Source organism: Chaetodon auriga, chromosome 20 (genome assembly GCF_051107435.1).
Source record: "Chaetodon auriga isolate fChaAug3 chromosome 20, fChaAug3.hap1, whole genome shotgun sequence".
Lineage (NCBI taxonomy): Eukaryota > Metazoa > Chordata > Actinopteri > Chaetodontiformes > Chaetodontidae > Chaetodon > Chaetodon auriga.
Genome location: NC_135093.1, coordinates 11943940 through 11964147, shown reverse-complemented (window position 1 = coordinate 11964147; position 20208 = coordinate 11943940). Strand labels below are relative to the sequence as shown.

Here is a 20208-nt window from a genome sequence, read left to right as displayed (position 1 = left end):
TTTCGAATGACACTTTGTCACCACTTGGCTGCTAATGTGTTAATGTTGATGTTTACAAGCTTAAAATATGACTTAGATATCATATTCACCTTCCAGGAAAGTACTATTTATACTCCTCTGAGTCACGGAGCAGAATATATTTAATAAAATAAGGAATGATATGATGTGTATTATTTAACATTCAGTTTATGTATAAATGCAACATGTTTTGTTGGAGGGACCTCCATGAACTACATGATATGATTTGTTTATGTGTGAAAGAAGCCTATAAAAATGAGCTGCAACAGAACTTTTTATTTATGTTTTATTTCCTGAGTAAGAAAGTAACAAAGCATGACTGTAAATAGAAAAACAAATCCTCTTGTAAGCCAGAACACAACCTCTGTTGATATTCAAGCCAAAATGCTGATTATAAAACACACATTTTACTGTACAAAAAGTCTTCTCCACAGTATCAAAAAGCAGCTCCTTTTCCCCCGGAGCCTATCCCTGAGGATAACAAGTTTTACACAAGATTTACAGTGTATTTTTCTCTTTTTTTGTCTAATCTGGCAAATGTTAGGCCATCCAAAGACAGTGGCTGGCATGTTTTACAAAATGAAACACAAAAACCAGAGCCGTACAAATGACTCTTGATAGCTCCATAATAGAAGTTGGCTAAAATCAGAGTGAATGACCCAGACGTCACTGTAATATCTCAACTTCTCACTCTCTACATACTCGCTCCCTTCCTGTCATTCACTGACAAAGCTGTTTGAGTGTAAACTTGCTAAATAGACACGAGAAGCAACAATCCACTCAAATTGTCAATTAAGAAATATTGGCTAAACGATGAGATTGCTCTTATCTCTGTGACTCCCAACAGGAGATTTTGATGGCAATGGTAGAATAGCTGTGTGCCAAACACTTACGTATCCGTTTTGACTGCTGAATCATGTCCAGCGGCATCTTTTGCATTGATAATCCTCCGGCTCGGAGCAGCAGCTGTCGTAGTCGCTGCTGGGAGGAGTTGGAGGGCAGTGGCAAGTGCAGGGTTGTGTTTGAGGTGACATTTGACAAGGGCACTGGTACGGGACTGTGTCAGGGAGTGGGCTGGTGTAGGGGCTTGGGGAGGCGCAGGCACTCAGGGTGGATACCGGGCTAGGGACGGGGCTGGGGCTCGGAGGGAGGCTCATCTCCTCCTCGAAATCCTCAGGCAAGTCCCTGTGCTGCTCCGAGGCCTCAGGGCTGCTGCTGCTGAGGCTGAACAACCAGCCTAGCTGTGTGTTGAGGAGGGTGCGCAGGCCTGGGGGCAGCTCCACTTCATTAAGTATGTCTGGGCAGCTGGGCAACATTTGGCGGAGCCGGGCACAGCAAAGGTACTGCAGGGAGGTGGGTGTATAGCAGGCACGGATCACCTTCATACTGCTTTTAGCTGCTGTGGAGCACACCATGGGGTAGAACTTCTTGTTCTGCAGTCTAGTGGCAGCGACACCTGTTGCAGCAAGATGAAAACACTTCAGGATTAACAGCCACCAGGTAGTCATAACTAAAATGCTGTTTTCTTGTGTTTTATGTATCTAAACACGCACCCATGTAGTGTCGATTCTTGTAGAAAGTCAGGGTGCCGTGCCAGGTGTCCAGGTGCAGTCCTATGATGGAGCCTTGGCCAAACCGAGAGGAGAACTTTACTTTGTCCCCTTTGTGCTGGAGGTGACCTTTAAACAGATGTAGAAGCAGAAACAGGGTTTTTCTTTTCTTGAATTAGTGATCGTCACCTCTACAAATAACCCCTGTGAGGGATATATTATTACATTACATTATTAGATTGGTAAAACTGATGCATCATGTATAAGAAGAAATTTACTGTTGGAACTGGCTGAGCCGAAGCTAGTTTTACACAGTTTTGTAGTTTAGCCCTTTAGCCCAGGCGAGGGGTCGGAGCCCTCCTAAGCATCACAAGATGGGATAATTAATATATTAGCAAAGAAGAAAAAACAAGGTTCCACCAATTTGTTTTAATTTTTTGGACTTTTCTCTAAATCCTTTATTCCTTCCATGTGTACTTCCTTCTGAAATGTAGTAGTGTAGAGGTAAAAAGTTGTATAAAATAGAAATACTCATATATATATATAAGTACAAGTACCTCAATACTACACTGAAGCACAGTGGTGGAAAGTAGAAAGCCTCCATCTAGTTTTACAGATTGCTCTGACCCTCTAACCTGTGTAGGAGAGCCCCCAGCTGTCGTCCTCATGGCCCAGCAGGCTGCCAAAGCTGTATTTAAACTTGTCCAGGTTCAACTCTGAAGTTCCAATTCCCACCATCTACACCAATGAAACAGCATGAACAATATCAAAACCAACAGTCAGAGTGTGCAATGATCCTTTAACATCAGAGACACAGACACAGAATTCATTCTCACGTGTGTTCAGGTCACGGTGATATAATACCCACCATATCAGTTCCATAGACAGGAGAGGTCATCTTGATTTCCCAGAAGTGTTGGCCGTCCGTGAGCTCCTTGGTGCCGCGGATTGCGGCCGTGCCACAGCTGTAGTCTGAGTGAAAGCTCACCTTCCTGTTGTCACAGCTGAGAGAAGCTCCGGAGGACTTGAAGTGATCATCCCATTCCCATTCAAAACCTGAGAACACGAACGCACCATCAGCTGCATCGGCCAGATACATAGATTTCATTTTTTATTTGTAAAGACCTCATTTTTCTTTTCATTTTACTTAAGCTCAAGTAGTGAAGTGTGGTCCTGATTTAAATACCTGAACCACTGGATGGATTGTCCTGAAATGTGACACAGACATTTATGGTCTCCAGAGGATGACTCCTTATTATATTCCATATTTGCTCACAAAAGCCAATTATAATACGTGTGATGCACATTCAGAAAACTCTCAAGGCTTATTAATGTGTCCAGCTTCAACACTCCCTATGTGCTCATTTGCAGAGTCCCCTGCTGTGTTCGTGTGGAGTATGACTGCATTCATCAGCTTTCTCTCACCCTGATCCTCCTCCCCACAGAGGCAGTCGTCGGAGACACTAAAGCCTGGGCTGAGCTCCTCCTGTCGGTCACACTGGCAGAAAGACTCGCCTATCACCGGCACCGTGCTGGGCAGGGCCACTGCCTCGGATATGGTCTGAGAACTCTGCAGGTAATCCACCTCAGACTCCGGATCGCTGATCTGGTTGACACAAACAGCATCTTGTAAGTCCATAGACATGGCCATGGTCCAGGGATGCTGGCTTGGTAGCAGGGAAAGGAATTAGATCCAGAGGAGAGAGCCTGAGGATTGTGTTTTCTCAGCTCCAGCCTTGATGCCTGCACCTAAAAGAGCGAGTTTGCCGAGGCTATCTCGCACTGGACAATCCAAAGAGCCAAACGAGAGCCATATCCCACATGCCATGTTTCAAAGACTTGACAAAGTCGCCTTTTCCCTAAAAGCTGTTCATGATTCCTATTGGTGAGAGAAGTCATGTGTGCTAGTAAGTAAAATTAGACCCCTTCCAAAAATACTGAGCCTCCTTTCCTTGCCTTTGGAGAGCTGAGCACGTCTCAACACACAGCCATTTCAGACTGGGGACAGTCCCAGTGGAAAACTACTGGTACTCAGGTAGAAATATTATCTTTCACATGTGTTCACATGTTGAACTATTTCTAACCCACGTGCCTCTTTCTCCAGTCATCCCAAAAATACATCCCATCTGAGCCTCCCTCTCCTGGTCTTTCCCACTGTGCTCCACACTTTGCTCCACTTTTCTTTTGGTTGCACCCCACGAACCCCGGTGTCTCACCTGTGTGGTTGTCTGGCCTTCCTGTTCCTCCCTGTTCGATGTCTGGATCACTGCCATGGCATCTGTCTCCTGCCGTGTTTCGCTCCAGGCCAAATACCGAGCCCGGCCGCTCCTGCCTCTTCTCAGCATGGCAGCTCTGTGGACAGCAGACCCAGTGCCTTACGACCAGCTGGCATACGCAAAGTACAGGCCACGTACTTTGTCTTTATGTCAACTAAGGTCGGTGCTGGACTCCTGGTTCACAGTTTATTCACTCCCTGTGTTGTTTGTCGAAGTCGGATTATATTTGACACACACATATCTGATTACACATTTACATTTTCCAAACCTTGCAGGCTGTATTCAGGGGAGAGAGACAGAAATAACTTGTCCCATTCACAGTATTCAGACAAGTTGCAAAATGAGGCAAATTATCCTTATGAACTATCCAAATATCCTAAAACAATGAAGAGAATATATATTTAAATTGTGTGCCTTATTTCAGATTTTGAAGATGGTCATTTTATCCCTAAAGACTGACACTCCTAGTATTCCTAGTATTTCCAACTTGCTGTGAGGCTGTATAAGCAGAGTGTGCCTCAGATTCTCAGCATGTTTAAACCCATTTTTCACATACTGCTTTGACAGCTGAAAGTAGGTCAGTTAAAACTGTGAACAGATCTTACAGCCACTGTGAAGCTGCTAAATATCCTTGTGGGGAAACATGTCAAGTCACCTACAGACTCTTCTTCGTGCGGGAGCTTACCTATTTCCAGCCACCATCTGCTATATTTTCCCATAGGCCACAGTTGGCACCAGGAAGTGTTTCCATGCACATGTTTAACATTTAAACCCAGGTAGCTCAGCAGCAGATAGACACAAAGAAGGTCACCTGACATAGAGACTACAATGCATAGCCATCATAAACTACAGATTCTAATACCCTTGTCCTCTATAATATTGACTGTGGCACCATCCTCCATAAATATATGGAACTTTAACTCACTATGTCAGAAAAGTTTGGATGTACATCTGATGGAACGGAGGTGGATTTCATAGATTCTGTAAGAAGAATGTCTCCATGAATGACTGAGCTACCACATCTCCAAACACTATCAGGACTGTTTGTGAGAAAGGCTAAACATCAGTGGAGTTGATGCAACTCCAATGACAAGAGCGTCATAGGAATTCTATCCCCAGTTTTCTATTCATACAGATATATTAATACAAGTATAATTCTTAGATATTTTTGGTAAATTCACTCTCTCTTCTGGGCTTTATGACCTTAAAAGCAGGTCGCTCTGGATTTATTGACCAAAAACAGAACTAATACGCTTCCCATGAAAAGAATCTGATCTCTTTTGTTACCGCTGTCACGGCCAGTAACGATTACAATCAATAGCCTCTGTGTTGCAGTGTTTTGTTTTTCTGAAATGTGTTCCTGTTTAAAATCATCTGACTTCAAAAAAGATCACCTGTGTGCCTCAACCTGATAGCATGTCTCTGCTAATGCCACCACTCAGCAGAGCAGCTGGTGACTGCTTTGCAAGCAGGTTGCAGGAGATAACTGCCAATAATTTAGATTAGTTAGTCTGGAGCAAGTCTCACTTTAATTGGGCCTTACCCTACATACTGTAGATGCATCGTTTTGACAAGCCAGTCGGGACAAACCTGTTCTGGTGTTTGGTAAATATGATATGAATGCAGTCTCAGTAGCACTGTGACATGGATGTAAATAATTTGTTTTCATGTGTCAGACCAAATTACTGTCCATGTCCTGCTCAGACTTTCTACTCAAATACACCAGAACCTCATGCTGCTCCTTCTTGGTGATCCACTTCAGAAAGCAAGTATTTCCCACACAGTCAGTGCACTAAGACTATCTGTACTTCTCACTGTAAGCCATTCTATATAATAACGTCAACTGAATGTTTAAATCTCAGCAGACACTGTATGCATATTTGGTGAATCTAAGACTACAGCTGGTGTTTTGTTCTGTCTTTAACTTAAAACTCAATCGAAAACAGTGCAGCATGGATCTCTCTATGTTAGCAGAAGCTATGCTCTTACCTTACAGTGATCTTCCTATACACTGTCTTGCAGGGTCTCATTTGAGTGCTCGTGTGCCTCAGTATCCGACCGTGAAATACGTGCAGCTTGCACTCTGTCCCACTTCTCAACAAGCTGGAAGTAAACATTACTTTTCCACGCCCTTCTCGTGCTCTTATTGGATAAGACCGATGTGGGGGAGGAGTTTATGTGCATATATTTAGTTACTTACACCAAGGTGGGTCAACTATGTATGATGCCAGTGATGTGGAGATATCACATGTGGTCTGCTGGCTTGACACCACAAGGAGGAGAATACCCACCATGTACTGAACAGCACAAGTTAAAAAAAAATGACAAAAACTGTTCCAGATGACAGAAATTATTAGCATACATTCATCATTCACTAGACATAAAATAGTATATACTGCTGGTCATTGTTCATTGAAGAAGGCTTCTAAAAATGTGAATTAATTTAGTATGTATCATGACTTTGGTCACAATTAGATAAAGAAGATAAAACAGCTATGTGTGTCAGTATATAAAGAAATATGTCTGGAGCCAGCTCGTCGCCTTTAGCAGGGGGTTTTTGTCATCTAATGCATTTAACTAACAGAGAGAGAGAGAGAGAGAGAGAGAGAGAGAGAGAGAGAGAGAGAGAGAGAGAGAGAGAGAGAGAGAGAGATTAATTTTGAGATTTTGAGCGTTTGTGGCGCGATTGAATGCACCATGGTGCGCACAGGCAGTCCATTGGCGTCGTTAAGGGAGGGGCGGGACTTAGGTGTAACATGCGCTGTATCATTGGCTTGGTGGCGCGTGACTATATGCGGAAGTGGTTGAGTCCTGTGCTGTGTGCAAGGTTGAATACACGCGTCCAAATTATGGAACAAAATAATGGTAGGAAGAAGTTCCCGGACAGCAGAGAGAATTACAGCGTTACGCCCTTACTTGTAGCTCGTCCAGCGGTGTATGACCTGTGTCTCGTTCTTTAAAGCTGTCAGAGACTGATGCTTGTTTCATAATAGTTACCAATTTATAGCTTAAGCTAACAGGCTAGCGGACGCTAATTGGAAATCATCTTAAGTTTTAAATGTGCATCTCCGTCAACTGCTTAGACATTGCAGCTGATCGAAACGTTTTCACCAGTTATTATTTATATGCAAAGCTGTTCCATAGTTGATAGTGTTAAACATTATTCCAAAGAAACAATAGCTTACTTATGTTGAACTTGTGAACTCAGTGGGTGATGAAACGTTACACCGATGCTAAACTGCGACATGTGTCTCCGTCCTTCGTTTCGGATTATTTGGCCGTTCAGATGATCTATTCTCTTGTCATATATTGCTGACATTTAAATCGTACAGATAACCTTTCATGTACATGCTACACTCCTGCTGCACTAACCCATTTTTTCTGCTTTTAGACGCGGGTTTAGCGCAGGTCCGGCATGTGGTGTTGGTCCTGTCAGGCAAAGGAGGTGTGGGCAAGAGCACCATCACCACAGAGCTGGCACTGGCTCTCAGGCATGCTGGGAAGAAGGTGAGTTCAACGAGCAGCTGTGTGTATGTGCAGCACAATGCACGGCGTTAGTAAATGCTGTCATGTTGTTATCCGATTTAAAACAGAGGAGCTGTTTGAGAGACTATAAGTTGTTATGATGCATGTACTTTAAAAATAATGCATGAGTTGCTAATGTGTTCGTCAGGTTGGCATCCTGGACGTTGACCTGTGTGGGCCCAGTATCCCCCGCATGCTGAGCATCGGCCGGCATGATGTTCACCAGTGTGACACAGGATGGGTGCCTGTCTACACCGATGCCCAGAAGAGCCTGGCCCTGATGTCCATTGGCTTCCTGCTGGAGGACCCAGATGAAGCAGTGGTGTGGAGGGGGCCCAAGAAAACCGGTATGCTGTTCCTCAGTTGTACTGGTCCACTACTGGTCTAATAGACAGCGCTTTTGGAAGGGTCTGTAGCAGTATTGGTTGGTAGAATAATGAAAATAATCTTCTTCAACAATGATGTCTCCACACAAACCCCAATGCTGCATGTGTTGCACTTAAACTCACCTTCTTCTTCTCGGTGTCCTTTCCATCTCTGATTGTCCTGTCCTACAGCTATGATTGGCCAGTTTGTGTCAGATGTAGCATGGGGAGAGCTGGACGTGCTGCTGGTGGACACGCCGCCAGGGACATCTGATGAGCATTTGGCAGTACTGGAGAACCTCAAAAAACACAGAGTAGATGGAGCCATTTTGGTCACCACACCTCAGGTAGCCACTAGTCTGGAGGGATCCGACTGTCCATAGTAAGAGGAAGACTAAATAAGCCAACATGTGTGTTGTATGGTCTTGTGTTGGCTACAGGCAGTATCCACGGGGGATGTGAGGAGAGAGATCACCTTCTGTAAGAAGACAGGTGTACGGATCCTGGGCATCATCGAGAACATGAGTGGATTTGTTTGTCCACACTGCTCGGTACGTTAACTTTCAAGCAGTTGTCTGGAATACTGGGATGTGAAACACCAATAACTTGTTATGACGTAATGTGCATGAGTGTGACAGTTTGAAAGATAGAAAGGTCATCTACAAGTCGACATTTCAGTGTAGTCACGCTGTTTCCATTTTAACAAATATTCTGTCTTTTCAGGAGTGCAGCAATATATTCTCCAAAGGTGGCGGCGAGGAGTTAGCCAAGCTGACTGGATCAGTATTCCTGGGTGAGATCAGTGGGACTGAATTACTTGTAATGTTCGCTTCCAGCCACAAGGTGTCACAACACACTGCGATTGCACAGCGCTCCTCACCCACCATTCATGATTTAGGAGGCATTTTACATCACTGCCACGCTGCCAAAATGGTCGATCCAGTTTTCAGGGCAGCAGCAGGTTTAAATTTATCTCAGTGAAGGCATGATTCATACCCATCAATAATTCTTGGTCAAATGGATAGATCATTGAGCTTTTTCCCTCAGCAGTTATCTGCTTTGTGAACAGATCAATCTCTTGAGTAATGATGCAGCTAATTCAGCTTACCCTGTGGCAGTGAGAACCCAGCTGTATCCGACAGCTCTGCATAGCTTTAGCCACATAAGTATTTAATCAGCCAGTGCCCCTTAACACCCACTTGATCCTTGTTATGAATTATCATTAATTAGCACATTAGTTGAGAGCGCTACTTTCAAGCCTATAGTGGTCAGTCAGCCTCAGAGCAGCGGTGATATTTATTGGTTCAGGTAAGATCATCAACATCATGTCTTCTCCATTTCAGGCTCTGTGCCCTTGGATCCTCTCCTCAGCACCAGCATAGAGGAGGGCAAAGACTTCATGCAGTCATTTCCCGACAGCGCCACCTTCAGTGCCATCAGCAGTATATCTCAGACTCTGCTCAGCAGCCTCCAAACTGCCTGAGCCATGCATTTATTTGCTGCAAATTCTGGATTCACGTTTTAGCACACAGTTGCTCTGGAAAGTACAGTGTAATACAGCAGAATTAGTCATTTTAAGTCAATAATGACTTCCATGTTGCATTTTTGTCCTGTACAATTAACTGACACTTTTTCCTGATTATCTTGTTTTACACGTTGTTACGAAAGCAAATCAGGATCTGCCAGCAGGCTTTGTTTGCCCTTATCTTTCAGTACTGCAGTTGCAGTTCTCGTGGCTGTTAACCGCAGTGTGAAGATGAGCAGCTCACTGCTGAGTGAAACAGGAAGAGGTGAATACTGAAAAGCAACTCAGCTGAACTGTTTTACAGCTAATTTAGAGACATCATTTTGTAATAAAAATGTCACGTGACGCTTGCCTGCAAGACTAAGTCTGTGTCGCAGCGAAACAAACAGTACTGAAAACATTACATTTTGTGTGACAGTCAAATCTAAGTTGGAATCTTCTTTAATTCGATTGTGACACACACGTCGACACATCAGGATAACTTCAATACCAGTGGTAATACAGGATTGTAGATTGGCGCTTCAGTAAATGCGTCAGCAGCAATTCCATTTTCAGAAAACAAACTCCAGATCAAATCAGACCCGTCTTTGCATGGAACTAGGCCAAACTTAAACACTAATCTCACTGGATCCCAGCTGCACGCCACAAATGATGCCATCAAGTCTTCATTTTTTGGGGGGGAGAAGGAAGAAACTACGTGACATTAAAACTACCTTTATGATCTGGATTTAATCTTCTGAAACTAGCCTGCTCTTCCGCTTCATATCCAACAGCAACAAGACACTGAAACCCATGCAGGATTTTAATGGCTGGGATGTGGAAGAGATGAAGTACAGCCACAGATGAGAGGGAGGGTGAATAAGATGGAGAGGAGATGAGATTTGGAAATTACACTTGTGAGACCCGTCACGGGGCACACACACCTTTAATGCAAACAGCAGTACTACAGGAAAAACACTGAAGTTTGAGAATGTTTGCGTAATGATTAGAATACAGCTACACACAAAACTCCCACTTCACCAGCAACATACTAAAGGCAATCTTAATTATTAAACCAAGAAGTACATCCAGAGGAATTCCAACCACTTATCACAATTACCCCACAGTGCATTAAATCTATCTATCTATATAGATATTTATATGTCTGTATGTATTTATATATATATGTATATATATATATGTATAATATATCCTGGGGAATTAAAGACTTTTGCTGCATTAAACAGTTCAATGAACAATTTCTTATAAATAAAATCAGTGGAAAAAAATCGTAAGTCCATTTACATTTCTCTTTACAAATAGATCCTCAAGATTAATGCAGAAATTGTGTCAACTCCCAAGTTGATGTGGGAGGAGAAAAAGCTGTGCGGCCCTTTGGTCAGCTGTCTCAGACCAGAGGCCAGGCTGCCTCAGTTGGCCTCAAGGCCTGAAATAAGTGGAGGGAAAAAAGGAATCTTCATCATACAACTGTTTCGAAACACACGCACACACACACGCACACACACAAGACAGACGAATCACTACATTGCGCATTTACAAGTTGACTATCAAATCGGGACGACTGTACACATTGTTGAGATAAGACCATATTTATGGAGCCATTTTAATTCATTTTTTCCCCGCCTTCACTTCTTTCATCTTGTGTGGCAGAAATTTTAGCAATTTTTTCCCGTATTACACTTTTTCTCCAGCAGCAACATAAAGGACAGATCTTGTAGTGGAGATGTTTGGGTGTTTATTTCGTGGAGAGAATGAGGGCAACAATGAGCCCGTAGAGACCCAAGACCTCTGCGAAAATCAAAATGAGGATCATGCCCACAAAAAGCCTCGGCTGTTGAGCTGTGCCCCTCACGCCCGCGTCGCCCACGATGCCAATTGCGAAACCTGCTGCCAGCCCACTGAGACCCACACTCAGCCCAGCTCCCAGATGGAGGAAACTCCTAAACACACAGAGACAAAGTGTTCGTCAGCACAGCGGATGTTGGGGATTACTTGATGATCGAGTAATCTGGGTAAACAATTTACGCGACTGAGGACATTTTAACTAAACATGCAAAAGTCATAATAATATTTGTGCAACTGTGATTCTGTAACGCAGGTCATGTGGGTGCATTGAGAGACAAATTCCTTCATAAGAATGAAACTGTAAGTTTAAACACAGGAACGCTGTCCTGAGCATGTGCAGTGATGTGACAATATTAAAATTGAAGTCAGAGTTGCTAAACTACACTGGCTTTGTTCACTGTAATGAAGGAATATATCACTCGGTGCAACAGTATGGCTTACATGTGTTTAATAGTTGTAATTAAAGGATGTAGTGGAGCTACATCAGGGCGGTGGCTCAGTAGGGAGGATTCAATGTCGGTTTTGGGCTCTTCGGGGGATTTGATGTTAATTAACTAACACCAGCGTCTGTGCATTTGTTTCGCTGTTTTTATGACAGGGCCTTATCACTGAGGCTTCAGAACCGGTTAAATCATCCTACTCACAGAATAGAAACTCTTGTCTTCTGAGATGTGCTGACAAATGAATGTAAAGGATGTGTCAACACAAATGTCTGAAAAAACGACTGTGGTCAACTGAACTCACTTGTAGAGGGTGACCCTCTCTGAGATGTTGTTGGCAATCAGCACTGCTACTACCAGGCCGTAGATGGCTATAATACCCGCCATAACCACGGGGATGATTGACTTCATGATGAGCTCCGGCCTCATCACAGACATGGCGGCGATGCCCGTACCGCTCTTAGCTGTGCCGTAGGCTGCTCCCAAGGCTGGTGAGGAAGAGAGACAACTTCATGTAAATAAACAAGACAGCAAACTAGAGAAGAAGCACTACAAAGCAAGTGAGAACAGGTGAGCAGAGTGACCAAAGAAACCACAGGGAGCAGCTGAATAACGACACAGAAGTGAAATAAGACATGGAGCAAGAACGCAACAACTGCCACAGTTTCTCTTCCCCTTAAAAATCTGACATGGCTCCATCTGGGGAATTTTGCTTGTGTCAAAAGGGAAACGACTGATCAGATCACTAAGTGACGAAAAAAATCTGCTTTGTGCGCGGTTGTGTCTCATCTACTCAAACTGCTTCAGCCCCTATAATTTCAGAGTTGCCTCTGCCAGACAGCTGCAGAGTTGTAAATCACTCTGAATGAAAAAAAGCCTCATTAGGCTTAAGCACACAGGGAACTGCTGACTTCATAAGAGAAGCAGGATACCATGTCTCCAGAGACAGCATCAGTACAGCACGGGCACCAGGTGGGGGGACTAGCGGGACACGCTCATGCGGCATCTGCTGCGTGCTATCTCCAGTGTCTGGCTAGCATCACTGTCATGTGACAGGGAAGGAGGAGAACAAAAAGCTTCATCAGCATATCAGCTCTGTGGGCCTGTGACGCTGAGGAGAAAGCGTAGTGCCACCTACGTCACGCACATCACGTCTGACTGCAGGAGGAGAGTAAGAGAAAAATCAATGATCACACCCTGTTCTAAAATAAGAAACCATATACTACCGAATGCAGAACAGAAACCATTCATTAAGAGTCGACTGTGTCCAGGTGAGATGAGAGACAGTCAAATCAATGTTATTCATATAGCCCAGCGGTTCTCAAAGTCCAGCCCACTGTCCGATAGCAGCTCTCATAAATATTCTGTGTTGGCCTCAAACGGGACATCATCATTCCATTTCAATACTTTCACTTTCAAAATCCTACATTTAATCCACTACTCGGCGACTGCGTCAACAAATATCTGTCAGATTAGGAATGACAACTTGTAGAAGCCGACTGGTTGCATGGCAACTAGTGGTGTCTCGCAAGTGCAGCAGGAAATACGTTCTGTCATCAGTGCTCGTGCTGTATTTCAGCAAATGACTCGTCAGTTTAACATGAAGGGGAGATGGAAAAACCACCACGGATAAAATGCTGTATGGTTGAGAAGAAATGGAGGTCTCAAAAAAACAACTCTTCAAATCAGCTCTTACTCTCGGGGGACAGATTAAGTGATCTACCCTACCTGCAAGGGGGGAGTTCGGTACTTGAGGAATTCAATGTGAAAATGGCATTATGGGACCAATCACAAACACTACAAGTCTGTGGGCCATCCTGTGCAACCCTAAATCATATGCCAGCTCCCTAACTTGGCACTAAGTCATCAAAACTTTGAGAACCCCCGATCTAATATCAAAACCTGCCTCAGGGGGATTTCCAATCTTCGACACCCTTCATCCTCAGACCTTCCATTCAGATAAACTCCTCCAAAAAAACCTTTAACAGACAAATCAAAATGGAGGATACCTCAGGAAGGGCAACAGACAAGGGACCGCTCTTTCACGAATGACAGATATGCAAAAGTAGTCATGTAGACAGAATAGACCAACAACAGCCTGTCAGAGCAGGGCAGAGTGTCATGAATCAGAGAGAGGCTGGTTTCACAAGTATTCCCTCACATCAGAGGCGTTTGTGTGTGCGTGCACATGTTTAAATATGAACATATTAATTCCTTTATCCACAGCAAAAGCACGGTAAAGTGGAAGTTCAGAGACAGTACTGACGATTGTATTAGTCCTGTGGCAGCACTTCCACTATACAGCAGTTGAACAATTGAAGCCATTTCCCATTTTCAAGGCTTTGATGCTAAATACAGCCATCTGACTTCTGTGGGTTCTCAATTGCATTGACAAAACATGTCAAAGTTAAATGCTACTTGTATGCAATTTGTGAACAGATGTCAAAATGGCCACATAACAGTCAGTAAAACTTACATAACGGTCAAATATCAATTATCTTGCAAGGCAATACAGTTAAAAAACTGTGCAGATTGCTTCCTGAGATTAATGTGCCCATCTACTAATACCATTCTACGGTATAAAGAAGGACCTGGCAAAGCAGTTTCCTTGCCTCTTCACAGCCAACACACTGACGATGATTAAATCTGAAAGGCCTCTTGAGATATCATCTTGGGAGGCAGCCTTGTGTACACAGCCTCAGGTGCCCTGCCCTGAGTTTTCTCATTTCTTGAGACAATGTGTTGGATCTAGCCTGGAGATAGTTCTGGTTAACTGGAAGACTAGCTGTGAGGCTTTCTGGCAAATGGATCTAGAGGGCAGACAGAGGGATGACGTGGGCCAATCTTCAAATGTGCCCATGGCAGCCAGCCATGTCTCCAACCTCTTGCACTGATTTATGACCAGACTGATAGCATCAATACAAGGTTAAATCAGTCCTGCCCATCTAAAGAGCTGTCTCTGACGATAACTGGGCCCGTTTTCACAAGCCCTGACCAACACACACAAGACGGTCTGTGTTTTTATTTTGACTTTGTGAAGGTACCAAACTAAATTATATGGTATCGCATCAAACAAGTTGACTTAACACAAGCATGTGGAACGACACAAAACCTACCTCATCAATTCATTATAAAAACTGATCAAGACAGTGGATCCAATGGAGGTATTTTTTTTGAAAACAGCAATTTGCCATACTAAACACCTTTAGGACAAACAGCTGGAAACAGCTGTTTATTTCAGCTATTCATAAACAGGAAAAGAAAAAAACAAAACAAAAAAAAAACAAAACAGCATAATACGTTACTGTCAGTAACATTATCCTGAGACTCCATTCCTTCCAGGTAAGCTTGGCCTCACTGAGGTGTAACAGGTGAGCGGGGTGGACAAATACTGGAGTCCTCAAACATTGCTATTCTGTCCTGACGATTAAAGGTTTGATGTGTAGCAGCGGTGTTGAGGCACAACCTCTGGGTTTTAATCCTAATCCCCTCAGCTTAGGTAAAGAGCTTTTACCCCTTTTCTTTTTCCCTCCCAGCACAATATTTGATGTATGGGATGCCCTTGTGACGTCTTGTGATGTCAGAGCAGGAGGTGCCTCCAGCTCAGGCTGATCTGGCATGCAATATGCCCACGTGAGAGACAGCATTTGATCTGCTCTGAGTAGTGGGTGAATGGGGAAGCACTGGTTTTCAGGGAAGAGTGCAAAAAAAATTCATAAAGGTCACAGTTGTAAAAGCGTTTTCCTGTCTTACATAACTGCATGCTGGCTGAAGCACGCGCTGTAAAAAGATAAGGTAGCAAGGAGACGCTACAAGACTTGCTGACCAATCTTCTTGCATATGCCTGGAGCATATATGCTGCCATCACCAATTACAGCTCTCTAGGGCTGAACAATTAATAGAAATACTGTCAAAATCACAGTGTGCCCAAGTGCAACATCCAAATCGCTGGAGCTGCAATTTTTTGATAAAAAAGATAAAATGTGTCACAATGTACAATTATAATTAGCATCATGGTGTTACAGAGATGCCCACATATAAATCATATTCTCCAGACGAACATACTTGTCTGGCACAGCTCTCTCGTGTTCAAGAGAGGGTGGAAAAAGACGCTGTGAATGTGAAGGTAAGGTCAAGCAATTGAAAGCACTATTGATTGATACTTGAATAACTAGTTAGCATGCTGTCCTATTCAGAACACACATGCTAGTAACTGCACAGGAAATTAGATAAGGCAGACAATGCAGAGCAAGAATTTTAAGATGTGTAGTAAACATGCTTCCTAGTTTCTCATCAGGCCTACTATGAGTAGACTTATAGGCCATGTCAATTATACAATATATGTCAGCTTTATACTTTTTTTTTTTTATTATTATTACTATACTTTAAAAGGGTGGGAAATATAGATTGTTAGTTAAGATGTAATGAAGGGGGTGGGGGAAACAGACAAGTGCAGGAAAAGTACCACAGGCATAGTAGTAGTAGTAGTAGTAGTAGTTCCAGTCTCACGTATAGTGACATCTTGTGAGTGTCACCTGCTATGAGCCAGGCATAAAGAGTCCTCACAACAGGACACCATCACCAGACCACTAAAACAATGCAGCGTCACCTGACACTAGAAGATCAAAGCAACTTACAGACTGGTCCAGAAAGTGGCTAATTACTGCAATTTGGGAGGGTTTAATCAGTTGATCAGAATCAGTGACAATTTTGAGACGCAAGTGGATGTGCTGTCAGTATTTTCAGCTTTTTTGCAGATTGAAAGAGGGAATGACCCCCTCCCCAAAATATGAATGATGATAATTATAAATGTTGATTGCAGCCTTCATCTTATGCACACTGAAGTGACTAACATCACAGAAGCCCAAGCCACAATGTCCCATTAATGACTCCACAACACACTGCCAGATCCTTAAAGCTGAAGTCTGAATCATCAAGTGTGCCCATCCATCCACCACTATCCCATCCCGTCTTTGTAGCAGCATGATCCCCTCCCTACTAGCTAATTCCCCAGCTGTCACTCCTTCACCACCACAGACTAGTACTACTGCTTGCCTCACGGGCCACCACCACCACCATGTTGCCCTTGCCTATCGCTACAAATTAAACCTGAGCTATGACAAGACCAGGGTTGGCTTTAGCATCCACCTGCTTCTCATTTCCAGGGAGGGTTGAACAATCAAAAAAACTAAATAAATAAATAAATAAAAATCACATAGCTTGTATAACGGGACATTATATATTATAAATAAAAAACAAAATCAGAATTGACTTTACTGGCCAAGTATGTGTGCACATGCAAGGAACCTGTTTAAACAAACCGGGATGCCTTGCTGTGCCTCCTAAGTTGATATTTTCAAACAGCAGTCAGATTTCTCTCTGAAATTTCTGAAATACTTAAAATCTCCTGCTGAAAATGACTTCTGAGGTTTTTCATTTCCATGCAAGCCAATGTGATTTGTTTTAAGACAAGTTAAAACATTCCTCTCACTCTTTGACCTTTAAATAGGTATGTGGAAGTATACATTTGTGATATGGGCATTCACTGGTGAAGTCTGTAAATGGAAACAAATATATGGCATCCATCATAAACGATGCTACAGTGGGTCAAAGCCCTCTGTACCGTGGTCAATTAGTAGTATGTTGATTTCCCATAGGAGCGGCAACCATCTCACCAATCACCACAGTTACATGTAGGCCATTGCTGTGATACAGCATAGCATTGGCATATGATGTAGCTTATACATCAATACAGTAAGAAAAGAACCCATAAAACAAACGAAACGGAAGAACCCATAAAACGAACATCACCAATTATAAAACAAGCCAGTGTCAAAGTTCACTATGTGCCACTTCACACCTTCAATCCATAAGCACTGACAAACTGTGGTGTCACAACCTTTATCTTTTGTCAAAATTAACAAGATTTCCCTTGAACAGATTCACTGCTAACTTGTCAACGTTTTCTTTATGTTAACGATTCTCAAACTGGAGATTCCAAGTCAGAAGTCTCATCATGTGATAATCATGTGACCTTGTGTCATTCCTTCGAGCAATAAGGAAGTTAACCAGCTGATGTTGGTTTCCAGCGATCATTTACGTTCTAAGAAAAAGGTTTTGGTTCAAGATAATTCGCATTAACTTAGATGTGACATTCGCATTGGACAGATGGCAAATTAATGCAGAATAGCACTTTCAAAAGTCTACGCAGAACCACGTCAATTTAATTATTTGGTGTCACTGGTTACTATCTATTTACAAGCTACAACAAATACTTTCGTTTCTCACATCTCCTCCTGTTTTTAACGTCCTTAAACACTGCATGTAGTTGTGTGGCACCTTGCAAGAAAAGGTGGATATCAACCGAACCAATATACCTCCTGCTAAGTGCAGCAAGCTAACGAGCAGCCAACTGTCACGTTGTAAGGAATAGATTGATCACATTTCGCCACGTTTATAATGACTAATAGCCAATAAGCACTGGTTCAAAAGGAGTGTCACATTTTCTGAGCAGCTAACATCATTCCCCGCTGTGTCCTTTCCGTTCAAATAAAGCACACAGCGTACACAACCAAACTAAGCTAACACCGAGGCTAACTTATGTAGTCGTCATCAGCTAGCTCGCAACCTAGTCTTTACCAGCAGCTAGTCTTTGCTGTCTGTCGTAGAAGCAGAGAGGCTTAACTAATACTAACTAAACATTGCCATGTTAAAAACAAGCAAAAGTCACTGACTGCCTTGGCTAACCTAAATGTTAAGTCTACATACATGACAGCTCAAGATAAGCACTGCGACGTTAACATTAGCAAGGCTAGCAAACGGCTCTAAGAAGTGAGCTTGAAGAGACGCACCATGGTTGACAATTCAAAGCACCCTGTAGGGAATGATATACATGTGAAAGGGGTTAGCAGCAAATGCACACGGTGACATTTTTGTAACTAACAGCACAAATGTGTAAGGTGATCGTGTGATAATTACCGCTAAAGACCATCGCCGCAGAGGCACCCATCACTGCGAAGAACGGAGAGTATTCGGGGCTTTCGGCCGACATTCTGTCTCACAAAATATAAAAATAAACTAAATATACAAAATTAATTATTAATGTCGACACAAAAGTCGCACTTCGCGAAACCTATCAAAGGCCACAGGCTTTAAATGTATAACCGAGTACACCAGGAACCGTCTGTCCACCTAACTAACAGTGTAAAGGGGATAGTCACGACTCTTCTGATAAATACCCGGCGCAGCAGTACAAAATGGCGAAGCGGAAAATATCACCTGACTGGCCGTACGGATAAAACCTATCATCGACTGGGTGTGGGGGGCGCGCTAAAACAAAGTTCGTGAATGATTTACTGTGATACACAAAACATTTATGAAACAAGAAGTGCAGTTTTAAAATAACACATTACTTATTCCGTACAAAAAAGGTATTTTATATTATTGTTTTTTTCAATTTTTTTTGAAGGTCACCCCTATCAGGCATCACTTTGGTGTGCTCCGCTGCAGGCTTCCCCTTTGATGTCTACGCATTCACCCTTCAAAAGCAGGCGGATGAAATGATGGGGATGAGGGTGTGGAGACACATCCAATCTAAAGAATAATATGTATTTGTGTTATGCTAGCTATCAAAGAAAGAGAAAATATACAATTAATTTTAAATATATCTGTAACACATTATGTTATAAATCAGACTATATGTAATATGTGTGTCATGCCATGCATGTCAACGCAAAACTAATTAAAGTGACCTTTCCAATACTGAAATTCCCAATGTTGCATATGTTTAAACACATTGCTGCAGTTTGCACCAGGACTCTACCATGCTGCAGAGGGTGGTTTACAGTCAGCTGTTATATGCAGCAACATGGATCGCTTGAGTGAGAGAATTTGAGGCTGAGTGTGTATGTTTGAGTGTGCATGTGGTGGGGGAGGGAACCGAGAATCCCCATTCCACTGTATAGCTCCCAGCAAGTGCAGGCTCAGAGATCCAGAAAGAGGAGGGGTCGAGGGAGCTAGGACACCATGGGAGGGACGAAGTGTGTGTGTGTGAGTCACAGCGAGCTTGTGCAGTCCCCATGCCACCTCCTCCTCCTCGTCCTCCATCCATCCATCCCTCCATCCTGCTCCCTCTGCATTGCCTGGTCTAGTCAGCACCAGAGAAGGACCCCTCCCCCCGCATCACTGTAAAGCCCCTTCACTCGTGATGCAATTTCTGCACCAGCATCGCAGGCCTCCTTCCTTTCCAACCCTTTCCTCAGCACATCTTTCTCCGGCCGCCAAACACAACAAGAATAGCTCATTTTGATGCTGGGATGATGTGTGTGTGCAGGGATGCATTGATAACAAAAGGTCACAATGAATGAGATTTTCACCCATCTTTTCACTTATTGACCCTGGACTGACTCTTTAAGGTGGATGTTGAGGTTGGATGATGATGTTTCTGTCTGGGATCTGTGCCCAGCAGACATTTGCAACCTCATCTTACAACATGTAGTAATATGATAGCCCTTGAACCTACACACACTGTAGTTTCCTGTTTGGTTTGGCTTGGATATGAGGATTAGGTGGATGGTCTTGGCCTTTGAGTGGCACCAATCAATGGTTTGTTGTTAAAGGTTGAGGATAAGAACATGACACAGTCTGATAGCCGGTCTTTGGGCT

At 43.2% G+C, this 20208-nt stretch overlaps 3 protein-coding genes across 3 annotated transcripts; 1 reads left to right on the top strand and 2 right to left on the bottom strand.

Annotated features, from left to right (window-relative positions):
- Positions 1-260: 260 nt before the first annotated feature.
- On the bottom strand, positions 261-5935 carry spsb3b (splA/ryanodine receptor domain and SOCS box containing 3b). Its single transcript, XM_076759376.1, has 7 exons — positions 5834-5935; positions 3785-3920; positions 2994-3174; positions 2437-2624; positions 2204-2306; positions 1572-1697; positions 261-1474 (listed from the first exon to the last, which is right to left on the bottom strand). The coding sequence occupies exons 1-7, from the start codon at positions 5872-5874 to the stop codon at positions 933-935; spliced, it is 1317 nt and encodes a 438-aa protein (XP_076615491.1). The 5' UTR covers positions 5875-5935; the 3' UTR covers positions 261-932.
- Positions 5936-6640: 705 nt separating this feature from the next.
- Positions 6641-9603, top strand: nubp2 (nucleotide binding protein 2 (MinD homolog, E. coli)). The gene is made up of 7 exons (XM_076759377.1): positions 6641-6709; positions 7236-7351; positions 7518-7716; positions 7927-8081; positions 8175-8285; positions 8458-8527; positions 9078-9603. The coding sequence occupies exons 1-7, from the start codon at positions 6694-6696 to the stop codon at positions 9215-9217; spliced, it is 807 nt and encodes a 268-aa protein (XP_076615492.1). The 5' UTR covers positions 6641-6693; the 3' UTR covers positions 9218-9603.
- A 79-nt stretch (positions 9604-9682) lies between these two features.
- Positions 9683-18797, bottom strand: atp6v0cb (ATPase H+ transporting V0 subunit cb). Its single transcript, XM_076759378.1, has 3 exons — positions 18523-18797; positions 11849-12032; positions 9683-11199 (listed from the first exon to the last, which is right to left on the bottom strand). Exons 1-3 carry the CDS (start codon positions 18593-18595, stop codon positions 10995-10997), a joined length of 462 nt encoding a protein of 153 aa, XP_076615493.1. The 5' UTR covers positions 18596-18797; the 3' UTR covers positions 9683-10994.
- Positions 18798-20208: the final 1411 nt, after the last annotated feature.

Excerpts from the sequence above, each read along its gene's own strand:
- nubp2 (XM_076759377.1), top strand. Across the intron at positions 7,352-7,517 it reads TCAGGCATGCTGGGAAGAAG|GTTGGCATCCTGGACGTTGA; the intron begins GTGAGTTCAACG and ends TGTGTTCGTCAG. Across the intron at positions 7,717-7,926 it reads GAGGGGGCCCAAGAAAACCG|CTATGATTGGCCAGTTTGTG; the intron begins GTATGCTGTTCC and ends CCTGTCCTACAG.
- atp6v0cb (XM_076759378.1), bottom strand. The coding sequence starts at position 18,595 with ATGTCGGCCGAAAGCCCCGAATACTCTCCGTTCTTCGCAGTGATGGGT. Across the intron at positions 12,033-18,522 it reads TGCGGCGATGGTCTTTAGCG|CCTTGGGAGCAGCCTACGGC; the intron begins GTAATTATCACA and ends CTTCCTCACCAG. Across the intron at positions 11,200-11,848 it reads GAGAGGGTCACCCTCTACAA|GAGTTTCCTCCATCTGGGAG; the intron begins GTGAGTTCAGTT and ends CTGTGTGTTTAG.
- spsb3b (XM_076759376.1), bottom strand. The coding sequence starts at position 5,874 with ATGAGACCCTGCAAGACAGTGTATAGGAAGATCACTGTAAG. Across the intron at positions 3,175-3,784 it reads AAGGCCAGACAACCACACAG|ATCAGCGATCCGGAGTCTGA; the intron begins GTGAGACACCGG and ends TGTGTCAACCAG. Across the intron at positions 1,475-1,571 it reads CAAGAATCGACACTACATGG|GTGTCGCTGCCACTAGACTG; the intron begins GTGCGTGTTTAG and ends TTGCTGCAACAG.